The following is a 22216-nucleotide window of genomic DNA, read 5'->3' on the forward strand; positions in this document are numbered from 1 at the left end:
ATTTCATGATCAAAGGATCATATGTCCAAGCATCTGTAAAATCCTGAGTTTTACTTTAACTCTGAGAGTGTGTACACCCATGACCTAATTTAAAACTCAGTATTTTACTATGTAAGATTGTTTGATAACGTTATATACTGTATGTTAACACTACACTGAATCAGGTGATGACTGGAGAGCTGTTAGATTTACTGCTTCAACATTTATGGTGGACGGTGATAACAAATGCAAACATGAGTAATATCTGAGTTGATTTGCTTTCATACAGTACATTAATTGTGTAAGTTTGCTGTATACACGGTGACATTAAAGCTGTACCCTATAGCTGCTTACTGGAAGTGAATTAGCATTATGTGGTCACAAGGAAATTAAGTGTAAGCCCTTATTATCTCTATCAAGTTCATTATAGGCTTCTGTGCTTTCCAGGGCTGTGGGGTGGGGTGAGATAGGTCAGGCGAAGGGGGAGGTGTGGGTGGTAAACTACATGGCAGGCTGTCCAACTGCCTGACAGTGCAGGACCAGGGCTATAGGGCCCAGTCGTCAAGGCCTGCGCTAAGTGACTGAGGCTTGGACTGATCCTGACTGACATGATTTATTGGCGGCCGACTGCTCGCCTGATGGATTGCAGACCTTTTCCCCCGCATGTGCCAGTTGTTATGTATATTGCATGTACCGTGCATGTACAGTAGTGCATATTGCAGTAACATGAGACCAGCGAAATGAAAATGAAAAATACGCAAGGGGGGGGGCGGATATATCAGCCACGTTCTGTGGGGATGAATGTGAGCCGAGCCTGGCTCACAGCTAGCTGAAGGCAGGGGAGAGCACATGGAGTTCAGCCACTCAACGTGTTTTCTTTTATATATATCGGCAGCCAAACAAATAACTCTTGTCTGCAGGGTCTAAGGCTTGGCACAGATGACCAATATATACTGTACCTGACTCTCAAGTCAATGTCAGTCAGCATGATACCACACAATATAATTACATCCCTGAGTAGTAGAATAGGATCCTGCTCAGTGGATGTTTTGCAGAAAAGCAATTTCGTGGCCAATCTCATTAAAAACAATGATAATGGGTCCAAGCTGCATCTTAGTTGTTCCTCAGTTCACCACTCTTGGAGTTTGGAACAAAATATCACTTGATGTTGGTCATTTACGTACTTAAAAATAAACAACTATATTGTCCATGATTTCAGCTTCTTTTGTTTTATTAAGAAATCATGCAAAATGGGATTTAACTGCACATTATGTATTACAATAATGGCTAGTGTAATATGCTGTAAATTAGATGGGCAAATGCGTTGTCTTGCATTTCATCATGCTGCATAATGAGTTAGTTTGGTTCCTTAGCTGTTTCTAAGCAAGAGAGACTTTTAAGGCATGGATCATTTACTCAGCAGACTGCTGTCTGAGACTGCAGGGATTTGCATCATACTTTAAAGAGTTTAAATAGCTGCGAGGGGAAGCCTCATCAATAATTCATGAAGCAAGCGAGTATAGGAGGGGATTTTAAGGTCATAGTCTTGACGGTATGGCTTTGTTTTACAGTGCCGGCCAGGATCGTCAACATCTCCAAAGACGTGTCGGTGAACGAAGGCGAGAATGTCAACCTATTCTGTCTAGCAGTGGGGAGGCCAGAGCCCACGGTCACCTGGAAGGACCAGAAATGTAAGCCAGATTGATTGTTTGTCCCTGGATGCATCATGCAAGAATGTCTCCTCTCCGCCTTTATGTCTCCATCATTACATTCACTCCTAACCCTAAACCTAATACCGCTCGTAATGGACAAGATCATACATCTCAATATTTTTGACCATATATCGATATTGTGACAATCATATTGTTGTGGACTAACTTTCTGTGGTGTGGAGGCGAGGAATGGTGCCACAACAAGGGTTTTCAGTAGCAGGCTGTTGACTGGCAGAACGGCAGACATGCAGTGTACTTCAGGTTGGCACAATAACAACAGGACTTCATACAGTAGGTCGCCAATAATACGACCATATCAGAGACCAAATCTCCCAAAATATCTTTAAAAGACAACATCACTATATTATGACATCCAGACGATATCTTGTCTCAAAACACAATATTGATATAATATAGATACGTAGTATGTATTGCCCAGCCCCACCCCTAACCCTGAACCCCTGTCTCTCACAAAACATCTCCCTCTTTATCACCAACATTCCAGCCTTTTCCACGTTCTCTTCTGGACATTGTCTTCACCCATCGTTCATCGTCGTTCAGACCTGTACCTAAGGTGGATTCCTAGTCCAATAGATTCCCTTATGTCCCAATGTTTTGTCCCAAACGCTCGCACATTAAACGTAATTATCCCCCACAGCGGCAGACGGTAATCATCAGCATCTGTCTTCATCCTAGCTGTCAGTTGCCGTCATGATGCCAACGATGCTAATAGCCATGTTTGTCACTACATCGTTTATTTATAACTTCCATCATCATAGCTGTGAAATGACATAAAAATCAGCGTAGAGTGGCTACCATGCAGCACTTCCTGAGCGAAGTCAAATTCCTTTCAATTTAATATCATTCCAAAACCTAGACATTTTACTGTTATATGACGTTTACAGGTTGTTTTATCAGCATGTGTACAGGTACATCAGCTGTGCTACTGTATGTTGGTGTAACAGTCTATCTGGTTAGCTTGGTAATTGCCGTGTTCAAGAAACCACGTTGTGACAAGATGACCTTGTTCAACACTCTCTCGCCGCCGCATAAATTTGCCTTTAGCTTTGCCTCTACTGCATGGGCAGCGTGTCAATTTTTAGCTTGTCTCATTAACCACTGTGTGAGTCCAAGTGTATGCTTATTTGTCTATATGGTATTTTTAGGAAGCAGATATCAGCTATGCAATTGTGTCTAACCACATAAAATCAGAGTAAACACAAAGAAGACTTTATAGATGGATCGTTATGTGGCTAGACATCAGATATCTATCTAATAACTCATATTTAATGCCAAGTATAAACTTGGCCTGGAACACGCCTTGTTCTTTTATAGCTGCTGTTTTGAAGATAGACGCAGTTCTAAATGATCTATCAAAATGTCCTTTCACCTTACAAGCCTTTCAACAGACATTGAATGACAGGCACCGGAGAGACTAGAAAGAAAATATATATTTTTTTCTTTTTCTTTTCAGTTCTTCCCCATTCAACACGTTCTGGACAGCAATAAAAAGACCCCATTTAGAAGGTTATTATCATTGTTAGCTAGATCAGATGTGTCGTCAATGTCAAGGTGCCTCTATTACTTCATTGAATTGGTGGATTTGTCAGATACCTGTACTGTATATAGCTGCTACAGTATCTCTATGACCACTTTTCCATTGGCCCGAATGAAGATACTGTAGTTTTCACGTTTTCATCCAAGGCACACGTGAATTACAGTACATTGTTACTTTACAGCAGTATTTCCCCCTAAAATACAGCGTGTTACGAGAAAAACTTATAAATATCTGTTTCCATTATGAAAAATAACGTTATACTTGACATTAAACCACTTGAACCACAGCTATGCCTATTCTGGGAGGATATACGCCAAACATATTTTTTGGGAAGAGATTCGGTGTATTTCAGAACGCATCAAGTACAGTGCCAGTAATACGTATAAACAGGGTAATAAAGAAGTGGTTAAAAGTAATATTGATACATTCCAAATAATATCAAAGTATTCTGAGGCACCCCTTGACGTGCACCATGGCACCCACTTTGAGAAGCCCTGCTGTAGGTTATATATGTATGTCGCACTGTCCGCCGCACTGTACACTGCTGTGTCGGAGCCACTAACATATACCTGGTGTTCACACACTGACAGTGACACTGGGACACCAGAGGAAAAAAAATATTATGTAGAAGCCGTCACAGAGTATGCACACACGCGCGCACACACACACGCACACACTTACATCAAACCTTTTTTCAGTGTCCTCGCCCGCAAGCATGAAGCATTTTTCCCCTGTCAGCAGTAATCCTCCCCCTTGTGCCCCCCTCTCTCTCCTCTATCTCCCTCTTTATCTCCCTTTCTCTTTCTCCTTCCTCTCTCTTTTCCTCACTGTCTCTCTATCACACTTTCTCACTTTCTCTCTCTCTCCGTCCTCCCCCACTTTTTCTCGCTTTGTGGGGAGAGCGAGTTAGAGAGGCCACATTGCTATTCTGGGGGAGTGTCTGCAGCAACACCATCACATGCAGGGGACCAGAGGAGGTGGAGAAAGGGAGGAGGGGGGGGCGGGGTGCAGGAGCCCCAAAGTAACAGCAAGAGACTGCTGGCCATCTGTCCCCATTACTGAGAAGCAGTGTAAGAGGGGGAGAGATTGAGAGAGAGAGAGAGAGAGAGAGAGAGCAGGAACCCGCAAGACAATTATACCTGCCATCCCATGTGGACGAGGCAGGAGGTCTCACGACGATCACCGGAGGTCTCACTCATGGAGAGATAGTGACTGACACACACTCACACATGCACACACACACACACACACACACACACACACACACACACCCCCCCCACACACACACACACACCCCTCCTCACCTCTATGGGGTCAAAGATTGCAATCTGCCACCACCTACCGCTATTCATTCATATTCACTGGCATCCATCAGGTGACCCTCTCACACACGCACCAGCGTTAACACGCGCACAGGCACACATCAGGCACTTTATCATGTGCAGTGGTGGAAAAAGTGTTTTACTTAAGTAAAAGTATCAATACTGCGATGTAGAAATACCAGAATTCAAAATTGACAAAAGTATTGTTATCAAAATGTGTCGCATTGTGAGCTTATAGATCGGCTATTTTCAAATGGCCAAAATGTATCTAGGTCTGAAGTGGTTAATGTATGTTTTGTAATAATAATCACAATCTACATAGTAACTAGTAAACTACAGTTTTCAAATATTTGTAGTGGAGTAAAAAGTACAATATTTGCCTTTGAAATGTAGTGGAGTAGAAGTAGAAGTAATGACATCTTTAAATACTCCAGTAAAGTGTAACTATACCTCAAACTAGTACAGTACTTTAGTGAATGTACATAGTTACTTTACACCACTTATCATGGGACATACTGTATCTAATGGTTAAACATTCACTATCACTATCCTTGCGTGATCAGTATAGTGTTGGGATCCTTTAGGATTCCCTCTCAACTGATCAGTATAGTGTTGGGATCCTTTAGGATTCCCTCTCAACTGATCAGTATAGTGTTGGGATCCTTTAGGATTCCCTCTCAACTGATCAGTATAGTGTTGGGATCCTTTAGGATTCCCTCTCAACTGATCAGTATAGTGTTGGGATCCTTTAGGATTCCCTCTCAACTGATCAGTATAGTGTTGGGATCCTTTAGGATTCCCTCTCAACTGATCAGTATAGTGTTGGGATCATTTAGCATTCCCAATCAACTGCCACCAGATTTATCAGTGCCATTTAGGCCTGACCTCGAAATAAAAAAAAGCTCGTAGCGCGCCACTCGGTGGCACACTATGAGCTTGTAGATCTGCTATTTTTCAATAGCTAAATTATAACATAATGTTTAAAACACCAAAAGGGGTTCCCGCCCAAAATGGGTTAATGCCTCTACTATCGCCCCTGTTTTACCCAGTCCACTGACAAACAGCTCACCTATTTGAATGCCTCCTGCCAGGCTACGTTAGACCTATAGGAATAAAGTGTCTATTAGAACTGAACCCTGGCTTAATGACCATACTCAAGCTCTAAAGAGAGAACTAAGACAAATAGAACGCAAGTGGAAAACCACCAAATCCTTTGTTTTCCATGAAAGTCTCAGAGCAGTTAAGTACAATATGTTTCCACTTTGATCTCTAATAACCAACATAACCCTCGAAACCTGTTCAGGACAATTGAGCGTGTTGTTGGTCCAAAAAGATTTGCCATGTAAAATGTTGCCGTGTCTCATGTTCGTTGTGAGCAATTTTTTAAAATATTTTTTTACAGGAAAAAAAGCATCTAATTAGACTGAATATGGCCTCAGCTCAATCCTCTTTAAATAACCCCATTGATGCTGGGTCAACCCATACCCATGGCCTACCAAATGGTGTTTTCTCCTCCTTTGAGAGTATCTCTTTAGAAACCCTGTCAAAAACCACCACTCACATGAAATCCACCTGCTGTGTATTGAACATTATTCCAACTGGTCTTTTGAAGGAAATTCTTCCGACTGTTATGTCCCCATATTTTAGCAGTAATTAATAGTTCTCTGTCCTCTGGGACTGTTCCCACTTTAAAAAAAAACTTCTATGGTCAATCCTACTATCTACCTCAGGGGTGCCCAAAAGGTAGATCATGATCTACCAGTAGATCACAAAGGCTGTGCAGGTAGATCACATGACAATATTTAATTAATTCAAATTAATCGCTGAATCAGTGTCTTCTTCTTTTAAATCCCTTTTGAAAACCCACTTTTATAGATTAGCCTTCACTGCCAAATCTTCAATTTGCTGGTTGTCCATGTAAAGCACTTTGTAATGCAATTTTGAAAGGTGCTATATAAATAAAGTTTTATTATTATTATTATTAAGGGCCCAACTCCTTAATGGTTCCCTTTAACGATTCCTATATAGGGCAAGGGTTTTCAACTGATGCTGGCAAACGATTCACGCCAGAAGTGCTCTAAACACACATTGAAGTCCATAGACATGGCTATGACGTAATCTTCAATAGCCATGCATTGGAGGGGCTATAGCTTGCCTCAAAAAAGTAGAACTTTTATTTATTTATTATTATTGGCCAGGGACCACCTGCAATACCAGCGGTTAAAAGCCCATGCTCTATGCCTCTACGGGGACCTACCACGGGTCAGACAGAGAAGAATGTCAGACCGAGAAGGATGAGGCTGCATGACAGGGCACGTCAGTCACCCAGAACTGGTGGGGAGAAAACTGACAGCCAACTGCATTGCATTTAAATAATTTAATATTTTACTCATTATAATTGGTTGATTTATACTAGTTAAGTTTTTCGAAACTTGTAAGATTTATTCAACTACACTTCTCACATATAGGCTTTGGCCTGACAGCGCGTTGTGTGTTTGAGTCCCATCCATGATGACCGTGGCTGCATATCTTTCCCCTTCTCTCTCTCCCTCTTTCCTGTCAATCTTGATACTTGATACTATCAATAAAGGCAAAAAAGCCAAAAACAAAAATGGAGCGGAGGCACCACTCAAAAACTAAGCTGAGTGCGTACGTTGGAATGTCAAATTGACGTGTTCTAAGTTTGTAAACAGAAGAACACGTTCTGTGCAGTGCTAGGCTCCCCACACTGAGGGGACTCCATACATCAACACATATGTTGTCATATGTTGTCCATTGAAATAAATCTGAGGCCAGTTACAACTGCTGCAAATCAATCAGGGCCCAGGGGGCAACAGCAACAAGGCCAATCAAAGATCAATGACAAGTCACAATTATATTGCAAAGCAGTTGATATTCACTGTTATAGAGAGATAGTTAGAGAGAGAGAGAGAGAGAGAGAGAGAGAGAGAGAGAGAGAGAGAGAGAGAGAGATCAGAGCCTACATAGAGACATTCTTTGCCACCATGAACCAATACAGCCCGGGCCGGCCCTCCCATAAGGCAGAACAGGGAGTTCTAGGCATCATGAGAGGAGGGGGGCATCCACCGAGCAAAAAAACAACAACACAGTGCTTCAGAACACAAGGGGGCCATGGTCATTTTTCAAGGGGGCATCACGAAAGATCCTGCCTAGGGCACCAAATTGCTCAGGGCCAGCACCCTGTCACAACAACTCACAACAAACCTCAGCAAACACAACACAACACAACAGAACACAATACGTACTGTTTATCAGTCAACAATTGAAAATTAAACTTTCAGCTAATTCACTCATAGAATTATTGAAGTGATCAAGAGCCACATACTGTATACATTGTTCCCCCAACAACTGATACAACACAACATATACAAACTGTAGATTCACATCCACATTCAATTCTAGAGACAGAAAAAGTCAATGAAAATGTTTCATTGCAACCCAGTCATCATCAGGTTCCAAACAGTACACCAGCTTGAATCACACTAGTATACACACACACAGCAGACAACACAAGCAGCAGCAGCAGAATAAACAAAGTACTAAGGTACTTCCTACCTTAAGCCGTCTTTTGTGTAAGTGATGCCAGGGTCAAACTTTGGAACCCATGGATAGAGAGATAGAGCCTGATCTGGCTCTCTCTCTAGTTCTTGATGAGACCTCCAGTGGCATCTCCAGTCATCTCCAGTCATCTCCAGTCATCTCCAGTCATCTCCATGTGGCATCTCCAGTCATCTCCAGTCATCTCCAGTCATCTCCAGTCATCTCCATGTGGCATCTCCAGTCATCTCCAGTGGCATCTCCAGTCATCTCCAGTGGCATCTCCAGTCATCTCCAGTGGCATCTCCAGTCATCTCCAGTCATCTCCATGTGGCATCTCCAGTCATCTCCAGTGGCATCTCCAGTCATCTCCAGTGGCATCTCCAGTCATCTCCAGTCATCTCCAGTCATCTCCAGTCATCTCCATGTGGCATCTCCAGTCATCTCCAGTGGCATCTCCAGTCATCTCCAGTCATCTCCAGTCATCTCCAGTCATCTCCATGTGGCATCTCCAGTCATCTCCAGTCATCTACAGTCATCTCCAGTGGCATCTCCAGTCATCTCCAGTGGCATCTCCAGTCATCTACAGTCATCTACAGTGGCATCTCCAGTAATCTCCATCCTCCTCCAAGCCTCCTGGCTGCCATCTTCTCACTCAGCCTTGGATATCACATATCATCAGCGACATACTGTAATGTGCACTGTACCCTGTCACAACTCACTAGCAAAAGCAGACAAACATACACCTGTATAGTGTGCATCCTTCCCTTCCTGTTTCCCAAGGTTCTTCTTCTTTTTTTGTTTAACAGTGGTTGGCATCCAGTGTTTGGTGCATTACCGCCACCTTCTGACCCATATTATGGGTCAAACTTAAACTGTTTCCCAAGGTGCTTGCTGCTAGATGGCCAATGGAGAGCGACGGCCTAAAGTCAATCTTGCAATGACTTTAGGCCTGTCCTTCATATTGGGACATAACATGAATTTGTCATGCTAGTCAGTGGCCTCTGTTCTAGCCCATACATTGCATTTGGATGTCTCACGATTTCATTCAGTAGCCGAGATCTCTGATCTTCTGGCTACATAAAATATATAAAATGTGTGAACTGTGAACCCATAGTCATATTCATAGCTATGTAGGTATTTGGCACAAAACGTATATGACATTTCTTTTATCACACAGCCCCAGAAAGTAATAAATAAATATTTAAACATTTAACAGTAATTCAAAATGTACCTATTATTTTATAATGGACGATTTACAAGTAGAACATCACCTTACTTGCCCGATGGGCAAGTGCCATGAGACTTGTGTCAACCCCTGAGTGAATCTCAACCAACTGCATCTATTCTGAGCCCTATACACCCGCTGACGACGAGCTTTGTGAATGGCTATAGATCAGATGCGCAAAGAAATCAAGCACCTGGTAGACACACACAGCCGCAAGAAAATACTAGTTTCACTGCAGGGCAGACCTGACCCCTTGATCCTTTTCTTTTACTCCCTTTCATTCCCACATCTACCTCTTGTCTCATGTGCGATCCAACAATCTCTAGTGGTCAGGAGTCAGGCTCCTTTAGAAGCCGTAAGTGGTTGATGGAGCTGTATTTTACGGGGCATTGTTGGAAGGCTAGGGGTCTGTTAGAGTCAGATACGATCTCCCACCAGACCAGAGCAGCAGGCATTGTGGGGCCAGAACTCTTGTGGGTTTTGGAGAGAGAGAGTGATGAGTAAAAGACAGATGAACGGGGGGGGCACACCTGGGTTGTGCCGAGTGAGTCTGACACGTCTCACACACACACACACACACACACACACACACACACACCTTCAGAGAATGAACCATTTTGCAAAAAAGACCATTCTCTGGCACTCAGAGAATACCCGACGTATGGGTCTCTCTGTGTTGAACTCTGCCTTAGTAACTCTTGTCTGCAGAACTTCTTTCATGCTTCTCTTTATCATTCTCTCCCTCTCTGTCTCTCGGTCTCGCCTTTAATACTTAGTCCCTCTCTTCCCCATACATACACTGTATTTTCTCAACCTTACAAACTACTACTCTCCTTGTCTCTCTAATGCATTCTCTCGCGCTCAATTTCTCTCATTTTCCCCCCTCTTCCCTAGTGCTTTTTATTTCTTGGAAGTCATCTGTATCAGACCTCTCTCTGTAATTCCTCCAGTGCTAGCTGTCTGATTCTATCTTTTCTTTTTTTCTCTCCCGTTCATCCCCCCCTGCATCGCCTTCCCCCACGGGCAGAGCTGGGTGCTCAGCCTGCTCGGCAGAGATGTCGCAAGGGAGCTATATTTATTAGGCTAATGGAATGAGTGAATAACATTGCTGTAAACCCCCCCTACACACACTCGCACACACACATGCACGCACGCACGCACGCACACACGCACACTCTCACACACACACACCCCATAGCCAGCCACCCCACACATCGGAGCCGTCGACAACGACATTGTCCCTACTACTCAGCCTGCCTGCCGCCACGGCAGCAGCTGCGAATAATCGTCTCCAGCTCAGTAGCCATGCTAATAATCCTCCAGTATAATCTTCAATTAGAAGCCGCCGCGCTAATCTCTGACAGGAATTATCGTGCCGTTTAGCGTCTTTTTCTCGCGTGTTGGCATCGTCGTCACAGACCAGGCATGCTTTAGGGGTGAGAGGATGGTGAGGCATATGTGTAGAAGGATTGGGGAGTTTGGTGGTGTGGGTGATTTGTGTGTTTGCGAGGAGAGAATATGAAGGTCCCCTGACTGATGTCGGTTTTGTTTGCGAGGGACTTTGAAAGGGAAAAGTGAGGGGCAATTTAAGCGCTGGATTTCCTTGTTAGCGGCAAGATTATGTATTATGTCGTGTTCCGCAGTCTGGCTTCTTTAATGGGGTAAGGAGGAGTAAAGAATAAAAAAGGCTTAATGGTTTCAGAGGCTGTGAGACAGCTGGCTGCTGAGACTTGCGGCGGCAAGGGGAGGGTTGCACTCTTATTTCTCTCTCTCTCTTCCTGTTCCTTTCTCACATTCTTTCTTTTTCTCTCTGTCACTGTCGTTCTAATAACACACAACATCCATTCCCTTGCACACAGAAGCAATAACGTCTTGCCCATCCCCATGACTTTCTCTCTCCTGCAGAGATTCGGTCATTGTCTGCCCTGAGGAAAAGGGGGGACCGCCAGAGTGCGAGACAGCCTAATTCGCTTTTGGGGGCACCTGGGAGTTTGTCAACAGCAAATAACATCCATATCTTCTACCATACAAGGCCACACGTGCATACCTCGCTGAGAATTGTGTTTGTAAAACTCACAATTTCTCATGAGACCTCAACAGTAATGTTGTCATTGCTGTCTAAGGGGCCACATTCACTCAGAGATGACAATAGTGGATGATGATAGTGGAGGTATTTGTAACCACAATACATGTAAAGTATACCGCTCGATACCAAGCAGCGATACTGCACATTTACTGAGCCATGCAGACTCACAACAATAGGCAACAAAGTAAAGTGGATGTAATCTGCTTTTCTCTGAGAAATCCTCCAAGATTCAATATTCTTTATTGTTAAGTCACATATACTAGTATAAGAGAGTAAAATCCTTCCAACAAGCCTTGGCAGCCAAAGGGCTTAACACTTCCAGGGCTACGTACATGTGAAAAAGCCACGAGTGATGCTGTTAAAATGCTTTGAGGTCACATGTGGCGCTTTCAGTATTGAAGCTTATACCCGATCAATGTATCAACTTGATAGCTCACGTATTGTCGCATCCCTAAATGCTCTGTCTTTAGGTTAGCTGTTAGAATAGGCTGCCCTGCCTTTTTTAAATCTCAGTCACTCTCAGTCAAAGAAAGATAGGTAAGTTACGTTAAGTTAAGTTAACACCTTCTTGATCCTGAGTTGAATGCCTGTCTTTACTGCAGGCAGTAAAAGAATACAGATAGAGACACAACAGAAGGGAGCAGATTTAGCGGATCCGGCTCACCACAAAAGAAAGAACACAGATCCTAGATCCGTAGTCGTGTCCCGTACGGAAACATACCCCATCTGCAAGCTGTGAGCTTGCTATTTTTGGCTCTCGTATTATGATGTGTAAAGACATGAGTCATCACTCAGCATACATGGGACGTTTGGCCTGTGCTCTGTACCCTCAGATGGCTTGGTGAGTGATGGTGAGTTCCTGGACATCACAGAGATCAAGAGGCAACAGGGTGAGGACTACGAATGCATAACCAACAATGGAGTGGCTCCGCCTGACAAACACAAGGTCAAGGTCACGGTCAACTGTAAGTACACCTATCCTCACTGTGCACCTCCCCCAACACACACACACACGCAGGCACGCACGCATGCACGCGCACACACACACACACACACACACACACACACACACACACACACACACACACACAGTAATAACTCAGCGCACACTCACCCGCCCACAAGATAACACAATCATGTATTAATGATAATATATGTACATGTTATGCATTAGTATGTATGAATTCATGTGCTTTAATACATCTCAATTGTGTTTTATGTTTTTCTCTTTGACCTTGTGTGATTTACCTGCAACAACCTGACTCTTCAAGTTGTACACTAACCGTTTAATTTCCTCCTTATGTCTGGCCATCCCTTCCCCCCACCAGACCCACCCATGATCACAGATGTGAAGAACATGCCAGCCCAACTGGGGAAAACGGCCATCTTGCGGTGTGAAGCCATGGCGGTGCCCACAGCCTCCTTCGAGTGGTACAGAGACGACCGCAGGTGAGACTAATTGGCTCTCGTCTGTTGGCCTGACCTTTGGTATCGCCATGTGTCCGCAATAACTAAATTGCCATTTTGTATTCTTCTGTAGTGAACAGAAACAACATTACGATGGCCAGAGACCATTTGGTTTTTTTTAAATGTCTTTCTGGCATTTTAGCTGCCCCATTCCAACTTTGCAAAGTCCCTGTGATTGTAGGAGAAGAGAGGGCGATTTGACGTGACAAGACGTGAAAGAGAGGGAGAGAGGAGCAGTTAGACAAGCCAAGCCTGTGCCAACCAGAGAGAGAGAGAGAGAGAGAGAGAGAGAGAGAGAGAGAGAGATGTTAATAGAGTATAATGGGCCAGCAGGAGGTCACTGTTATTCATGAGCAGTTAGATTTGACTATTAGCACAAGGTGAAACAGGAACCGTGTTTGGAGGTACGGTGTGTCATGTGGGCACTCTCCAGAAGAACCAGTGGCATGAGGAAAAGAGAACATGTAAATGAGAGAAAGAAGGGAGCCTATCGCTATACAGTATATAATATAATAGTTTATTTTTTACCCTTTCCACCAGTAAAGTTCAAGTACTGCTGGGACCCAAATACAAACAGAAAGTCAGAATAGAGGATTTGACCATATCAGCACCACGGACAGAGACACAGTGAGCTGCAAGTGGTCAGTATTAAGCAAGCCGTGGCTAGAATGAGCATATAAACATATTATTATTAATTCTGGATTAATGTTCTTTTATCAAATCTCGTGTTCTCGGGAATGGCCAAGGTGGGTTTAATAGCTTCCCTTGAGATATCTCGAGATTGGCATAGATTGTGTTAATAAATAGATTTCTTGGCTGTTTTGCTCTGACAGCCCATGCTTCCCGGTCAGAAACGTACTCTGTTCTCTTTAGATACCTCAATAGAATTATATAGTGTGCACATTGATTATTTGACATAGGTCACATTCTTCAAAGATAGTATTCATACATATCATCATACCACCCTGCACGTATTGACTGATGGTGCCTAGAATGTGAGATATCTGAGTGACCTTACCTTGGTTATTGTGGCCGCCTGTTATACAGCCCAGCCACAGCAACCTAAAAACTGCTTGTACAAATATACAGCAAAGACAAGACAGTCAATCAAATCAAGAAGTCACATAATCAACCAACTGCCTAGAATGTTTATTTAACTATAGCTGTTATGAAGAAGATAAATCAATCACTCATGTATTTGAATGGCATTCAACAAGCCCTGTGTTCAGCAAAATCCTCAATATTGTTATACACCTGGGCTCTGATACTTTCAACGGACAGCATAGCCAGCATAGCCAGCGCATTCAGCCTCCCCTGCCCCCATGCTGGAAGGTCACAGGTAATGTCAGAAACAATAGCAGGGCAGTGCACTCCTCACCAAAGGTGGATGTTACAGAGTAATGATCTACAATCAGCATTTTGACAAGTTGGAAGACTGAGGACTGCTGCTCAGCCTCTGTTGTAAAACAGACTGTGAATGGCAAGAGTTATGCAGGGAATGTCCCTGTTGTAGTGACCTTGTCACATACTGTTCTAGGTCATCATCACCTAGGAGCTGAAGGGTCATGCAATGTACTGTAGGGCCTCGCATAGTGAATCTTTGGTCCATTATTATGTCCAGACTGGCAATGAAAAAGTTGACTCTGAAATAGCTTTCTGGGTTGGATAAGCGCTCGCTATCTTCCTATCTTCACAAAGCCCGTCAAAATGACATTTTACTTTTCTTATTCTTACATTTCCAAGGGTGTTCTGAGCTTCACATTTGTCTGCAAGCTGCAAGCTGTTGTCTTTTTCTGTACCGGTCCTCAGACAAGATCTGTAGTTATCTCCAGCAATTCCATTGCCTTCTGTTATGTCTGTGTTTGTGTCTTGTATTAGTTTAGTGACAACATTCACAATTTATACGAAACTTTAGTTTGGAGAACCACTAGAAAAAATAAACAATGTCTCTATTGTTTTCTCCAATCCTGCTGCTTCACCACGCTCATCGTTCTTGTCACCGATCAGCGCTACTTTTGTCAGTGCTTTCATTGCATCTATCTACATCTGTACCTACAGTACAACACCAGCAGTGGGTGAGGCATTGAGGCATGAGTCATTTCAGCAGTTCTCTACAAAACGGAGAGTTCTGTGGTGATGCCTGGTGAAGCATGGTACACCTTTTAATACGGTTGCCAAAGAACAAATCATTGCTGACTGGCAGAAATCTTGTATCAACACATTTTCACGTTTTTTTTTCTTAAATGAATGCCCGATCTTATTCAGTATGAATGACAGTATTGCGCAAAAGTAGAGAAGATTGCAGATCTATCTAAGCTGCACAACGTGGCCCGGTGCAATGCGTTTTCAGCTTTTCTCTTGTCAAATACATGCATCCACCATAATGATAAATGCATTGTAGGTGCCACATCACAGGCGGCAGCGATGCGGATGCCAGCCCGATCTGCTGCATTGCTAGGAGGGGGTTCTGGGGACTGTAAAAATACAAGTTTTGCCACCGTCTCCTGTTCCTTTCTCTCTGGTCTTTTCTTACTGCTGCTTTGATGTTTGAAAGGTGTGATCACTCAGCTAGCAAATGCTCACTGCTCAGATTGTTTGATATTTAGATTTTGCGCCCCTAAACTAATTACCATATAGATTTTTATATATATAAATGTTCGTCAGGTGTATAGCACCTGGCGAAGCTCACAGCGAAACGCGTCGTGCTAATAAATAAGTTGATGCAGTAAGTTGTCCGTCTCTGTTCCCTGGAGTGTGCAGTCCCTTCCTTTTTCTCTTTTTGATGTCTATGCCTCATTGCCTGCTAACTAGACTTGCACCTCCTACGGGTCTTTTTGGATGTGCAGGAGTCCCTTTTTGTCTCAGGGTAGCAGTCCAAACTTTACTGTCCTCTTCTCATCATCCAATAATCGTTAGTTTGTATAACTGAAATAAACAGAAAACATACTTCAACACAAATGTATAATCAATTACAGCATACAGTAACCTCTGTGCATGTTGACAAAAAGCTACTGTAGTCTAGCATAATGACAAAAGCTACATTCAGCTTAGCTTAGTATTTTCTACAGCATCATGAAATGTACACTTGTACACAATACAGAAATGCAATTGTAGAATTAAACACTGAAAACTCACAAGCAAAGGCTTTCCAAGGCACAACAGAAGAAAAAGGGGAGAGGAGCTCTATGTGTCTCACATGAACAAACTGCATGAGCCTACAAACAAATTATGGTTTCAGGTGTGCTGGAAACAATTGAGCTGAGCTAACACATCTGAAATTACTAAACACTAATTACTGGCTCTGTTACAGCAATCGCCTCTAGGAGGTGCAAAAGAGTAGTTTTAGAAGGCCACATAATGTGTGCCATGACATGTAGTCTTATAGCATTTCTAAGTAGACTTTTTATGATGTATATAAATTGCATATCATGACATTTTGTTAGTAGATTGCTACAGAATATTTGACCAAAACCGTATACATCTCAAATGGCAGTATGGCACCATTTGTAATTTCGTGTGAGTTCTTCACCGGTGTACCTCTGATGTGGCAATCTGAATAACTTAGTTGCAAGTGATTCGTTCAACACTCCACTGGAGATCCCCCACCCCAGGGGCCCTAATGCACTCCACACCGCTGAGAAGAATGTCTCCCATGTACTGTATGACAAATCTCTGCTACTGTAGGTGCGATGCGTGTGTTGCGTTACTCCTCTCATCCTCTGACTCTCACACTTTTTGTCTTTTCATCCTCTGTCTCTGTCTATCCCTCGTTGTGTCTTTCACACCGCATTCCCCAGGCCGGTGGAGAATGACAACACCCTGAGGATCAAAAACGAGAAAACGCGATCGCTGCTGCTCTTCACCAACGTGACAGACAAACATTTTGGCAACTACACCTGCTTCGCCTCAAATCGTCTGGGAAATTCCAATGCGAGCATGCTGCTGTTTAGTAAGTTAACAGACATGCGCATGTGACATGGCTCACACAGTATGTGCATGCACTCAAACACTCATGCACGAACAAATTCACTTGCCCCCTCGCGCAGTATGTGTCTCGCATAAGCACTCACGTGCATAGAAAACTGTCTTCCTCGTGACTGTATCGACCTGACAGCGCTGGTATACTCACACATGCAGTATATACACAATGACACACTGCGTTTCCCTCCTCTGTTTTATTTCTCCTCTATGCACAGTGCATCGTTTTTCTCCCCCCCCCCCCCCCCCCCCCCGCCATTTTCTTTATTCTCCGCCCCATTAGAGCTTCGCCTGCTGTCTATATTACCTCCACTCTTACTCGCTCACGATCTCACTCTCCACACACTGTATATGCCACTATATGTGCATGCGCACGGACACACACACACACACACACACACACACACACACACACACACCACACATTCTCACTCTGTTCTGTCCTCTCTTAAGAAGTTGTCATTTCTCTCCCAGCCCAATTCACATTAGCCGTCCCCAGTGACTGATCCCCCAGTCCCTTCCCTATAGCCCCCTTACAACCGCAACCTCCCCTATTATACCACCGTCGTGAAAAAACGGCATTACCATCCTAAGTGACTCCTCCATCTCCTTTTCATTCCTTCAGCCATTATCTCGGGGCCCAGTCTTCCTCCAGTGAGTCCGCCCCATACATCTCCGCCCCCCAGCCGCACCCCGTTGGCATTTTACGCTGCAGCCACTGCCGCTCCTCCTGTCAGCCTATCTCTCATCCGTCCTTCCTTATCCTCTTTGCCATCATTAGAACATTCTGGAGAAGAAAAAAAACACCCTATCACTGGCGTTCCAGACCAGGCACGGAAAATCAGAGGTCATAATCAAAACGTTTTGTGACATCCCTATTGGTGTGCCAAGTCACTGCCCTGACATTCCCTCCAACAGCCACCCCGCCTCGTCTGCCTTCTGTGACTTCTACAAGGCATTTCTGGCTGCCTCCTAGTAGTATAGTAGTATAGACTAGTATAGACTCAATGTAACGTGCAAACATTGTTCATGTTGTTTTGTGCATGGTCCCCTCTTTAATAACATTTAAATTCCCAATTTCACAAAATCTCTGTCTGTTTGTCTGTCTGTCTCTTATTACCTGTCTTTCATTCATGTCCTTTCCTCCCTCTCTCCCTGCAGGGCCGGGGGCGGTATACGGGGGAGCAGTCTCCCTCCACATGGGGATGAGCGCTGCGGTCGGTGTCTGGCTGTCACTCTCCATCTCTCTTCTGCTGAAGATGTAAAAAGAAAAAGAAAAAGAGGGTTTGACCGGAAGCGTCCCTTAAAGCCCCCCCCCCCCCCTCCCCTGTCAGCAGAAGGAAGAAGGAAATGAAAAATTCTTTAATTACGAACCCATCACTGTGAACAACAAAAAAGAGAATATGCATTGCACCAGGAGCCATTGTCGCATCAAACATTCGTTCCACTTTACCCTCTCTGCCCCAAACCCCGCCCGCAACCCCTCAACCCCGAACCCCTGTCCCACCCCCCCAATTATCCATATCTAGAACACCTGCACCATCACTGCATTTATCTCTCTCTCTCTCTCTCTCTCTCTCTCTCTCACTCTGTCTCTCTCTTCCGATCACCAACCTTGCCATGCAGTTGGATCTTGGCGAGGTGCTTCCTTCCTTCCTCCTCACCTTTTATTTGCCATGACAGTCACCGTGGTGATGTCGATAGAGTGTTGTATGCTATCACCGATGATCACTGTCTCGGTGATAGATGGGTGAAAAAAACAGATAATCTAACAACGGGACAATAATTTATGTAATATAAATAGACTAATGACTACTACAATGTTTGCCTTATGGAAATGATACTTCAAATAGGTGTAATATGGATGATATTTATGGGTTTGATAGTGATATTGTAAATGGATGGTCGTGTGACTTTTCGAAGGTTTTCCTTCGGGCCATGTGACACGTCACCCTCTGATCTCACACATACACACACACACACGCACACGCACACGCCCACGCACACACACACACACACACACACACACACACACACACACACACACACACAACGTATGGCTTTCTGATGTTAACCGTGTGGCAGTGACACTGCTTCGAATGATGTCAAAATGTATAGAAGGGCGGGCTGTGAGGGTGCCACACTCAACTCCCTCCGTTATGTTATTTGGGAGCTTTATACAAAGCTTACGCATGTGAGGAGACCCCCTCACCGCCAGGCCCTTTCCGACCTCCTTTAAGTGTACTCTGTCTAGTCTACCCCCGCCCAACCCCTCCGACTTCCCTTTGCATTGCTATAGTGTTATGTGCTCCACTCCCCCGCCTCCTCTCTCTTCCTCCTCCCCAGTGTAAATAAACGCAGCATATACAGAGAGGCAGAGCTGGCAACCTCAGTTGCTCCGGGTGCCAAAAACTCCATCTCCCATCAGCCCCTCTACTGCTCTGCTCCGGTTTTCAGAAGCAAGAAGAGACTGTCAGTGTCTCCTGCTTCAAAGCTGTGGCTCCATCAACCTTGTCGCTTGTTGATAGCATGTACCGGTTAGAGATGTTCCTGTTGTGAGTCCATACTCTCCTCCCTCCAGTCACCCCCCCCTCCTTCTCCCTGCACTGTCTGTTTTACTCTGCAAGGTTAACTGCTTTGACTTTTTTGGTGTTAATAATACTACCGAATAATGATGTTAATAAGTATTTGAATAATTATGAATAGTAATTCCATGTGAGAAAAAAAAAGAACAACATCCGATGGTAATGAGCCGTGTGTGGGAATAATAATTTTTGTACTTTGCTCTGAGAAGTCACACTCATTGAACAACTAAAAAAAGAAATTGTAAAGTTTTCAAAGTGATGTGCTCTATTTTGCCATGACAAGCTTTTTAAAAAAACAACACACATTTTTAAACAGTTCAAGGGATTCTTTTCATCCAAAACGAGGAGCAGTCGATGAAAGTGTAATATAATTTGTAATGTTTTATGTATTTGACTTTTTTTTTTGTCATGCTGTTAACTGTATTATATGCACATATATACATCATATTTGTCCACTCATATCATGTGTCTCTCTCAGACCAGCTAGATAAAAGATCGGAAACAATGTAAAGTCTCTGGCCCGTGACTGTAAGTCGGTCCCTATTCGGCCGGAGCGCTGGGAGATAAAGATGTGATTAGCAGTTACCTGTGGCTAGCTAAGTGAAGAAGCCTGCCCACCCCCCCTCTCCCCCCCTCCACCCTGCCCCTCCTGCCAGCCTGTGATGGCCCCATAAATCAAACTCAATCCCGCCACTGACAGCCAGGAATTCTCTTCAAGGACAACCTTGCATTGGTGTGCCACATCCCTTCTCAAACGTGTTCCCACGACATGCAGGTATCGGCCCTATATGACCCCCCCTCCCCCAAACACACACACACACACACGCACGCACACACGCGCACACACACACACACACACACACACACACACACACACACACACACACACACACACACACACACACACACACACACACACACACACACACACACACACACACACACACTATGTCCAGACGCCAGTGAAACTCCCTTCTTCACAGAAACATCGTCACATCGCTGTGGCTATATGCAAATGCACCTCATAGAGCCTCTGGACGAAGAGATGGTTTCACCTCAGCTAAACTGCGACTATTCCTGTGACCTTACATACTCAGTATTCAGTACGTTTGTCAGAATGTGTTTTATGTTTGCTTTTGTTTGAAATCAGCAATAACCCCAAACTACTACTGTGCGAAAAAGGCATCAGATACTGTATGGTTCAAGCTGTGTGTGATATGTTAACCGGTTGCCATTGACAAGCTGTAACAAGTATGTTTGTTGTTGTAATATTGCTCCGTACAGTACTCTTAAGATGATGTGACGCGCTGTTTAAACGGCATGTAATCTAAAACAAAACATGTTGTACTCAAGGGTCTTGTCGCTGAACAATGCCCTCTGAGATGTAATCAATCTTTGTCAAGCTTTGTCATACAGACAAGTATGACAAACCAGATCAGTTGTACACATATTCTGTTGCTTGGAAAATTACAATGGACACCATTTCAAGCACAAGAGCAGGTAATTTGGTCAGTGCTTCTATTTTCTGTCCCAGACGCTTTTTCTTCTCTCAGCCTCCCGGTCTCTCTTTCGACATAATGTATGCACCGTTCCATGTCAGCATCCCGCTGGGTTTGTCAGTGGCATAATAACATCTGTATGTACATAATCTGTCCTTGATGAAGAAAAAGAACAAAAACAAAAGAAAACAAAAAATAAACATACTGTCATGTTTCTCAATGTGGGTTTGGAAAAAAAAAGAAGCACGTCAATGTTAGTTCATGGGTGGATTTTGAAAAAAAGAAAAGAAAAAAAGACAGACGGGAAGCAAAGCATTGTATATTGTGGATTTTTTGGGGGTTTTATCGGTGGAGTATCCAGGAGCAAAGAAACAGGGCAAACTGGAATGGGGATAAGTGGACATTTGTACAGAAAAAAAGGCAACAATAACAAGTGTCATGGAGTGTAAATGATGGCTGCAGGTGGGAGAGAGGAAGGAAGGGGCAGAGTGGAATCCCGGATGCATACTGCAAGGGCATCCGTGGAGCTGTTTGAAGTCAGTTAGGTCCACTGTGCACCACGGGAGGAGACCCACACTATACAAACCACAGCGCTCTGGGCCACAGGGAGATGGGATGACAGTAACCAGACAGTGAGCAATCCTTTGTTTAGGAGGAATACAGGCAAACACTCATGTTTCAAAGCTTTATCATGCCCCCCCCCCCCCCCCCCCCCCAAGGAAGGCATACCACAAGTTATTTATGGTTACTCTATACAAATAGCATTTACATAGCTTTGATCACAAATACAGTATGGCCTACTATTGGTGGATGAATTTATAACCCTCTATGGCAGAGGTTGTTATTCTATAGTTAAAAGAAAAAATATTGCTTGGTGTATAATTACATGGAGCACACCCTGGTGTGAATGTATTGATTTATTGACTTATGTAGTTGAATAATTATGGTGGCAGCACTCAGATGTACGAGACAAAGCTGTGAATGCTGTGCAATTGCGCATATAGTTGCAGTATGTGGCACTGTTTTTCATGTCCAGAAATATATCCATTTTAGAGTATGGGCTTGTAAAGTACTAGTTTGAGTTGCATTCAACATGTCAATAATCAGCAGAGTGGAGTTTAGCACCTTTCTTTCTTATCACCTTAGAATTGATAAGTCACAGAATTTGTTCATCGACTGCAATCAACTACAATAGGCTTTAAGTGGCATTTTGAAAAGAGGCCAATGGACATGGTGGCAAAATA

The 22216-nt window shown here is 43.8% G+C and overlaps 1 protein-coding gene across 1 annotated transcript in view; it reads left to right on the forward strand.

The window, feature by feature from the left end:
* The window catches only part of iglon5 (IgLON family member 5), a 126398-nt gene extending 105210 nt beyond the window's left edge, over positions 1–21188 (forward strand). Inside the window, exons 4-8 of the mRNA XM_080767102.1 lie at positions 1551–1670; positions 12277–12408; positions 12772–12892; positions 16708–16859; positions 18050–21188. Of these exons, the coding sequence (XP_080623228.1) occupies positions 1551–1670; positions 12277–12408; positions 12772–12892; positions 16708–16859; positions 18050–18153 (629 nt within the window). The 3' untranslated portion in view covers positions 18154–21188. The remainder of the gene's footprint in view (positions 1–1550; positions 1671–12276; positions 12409–12771; positions 12893–16707; positions 16860–18049) is intronic.
* Positions 21189–22216: the final 1028 nt, after the last annotated feature.

The sequence above is a fragment of the Protomyctophum bolini genome (assembly GCF_963924005.1).
Source record: "Protomyctophum bolini genome assembly, chromosome: 7".
NCBI classification, from domain to species: domain Eukaryota; kingdom Metazoa; phylum Chordata; class Actinopteri; order Myctophiformes; family Myctophidae; genus Protomyctophum; species Protomyctophum bolini.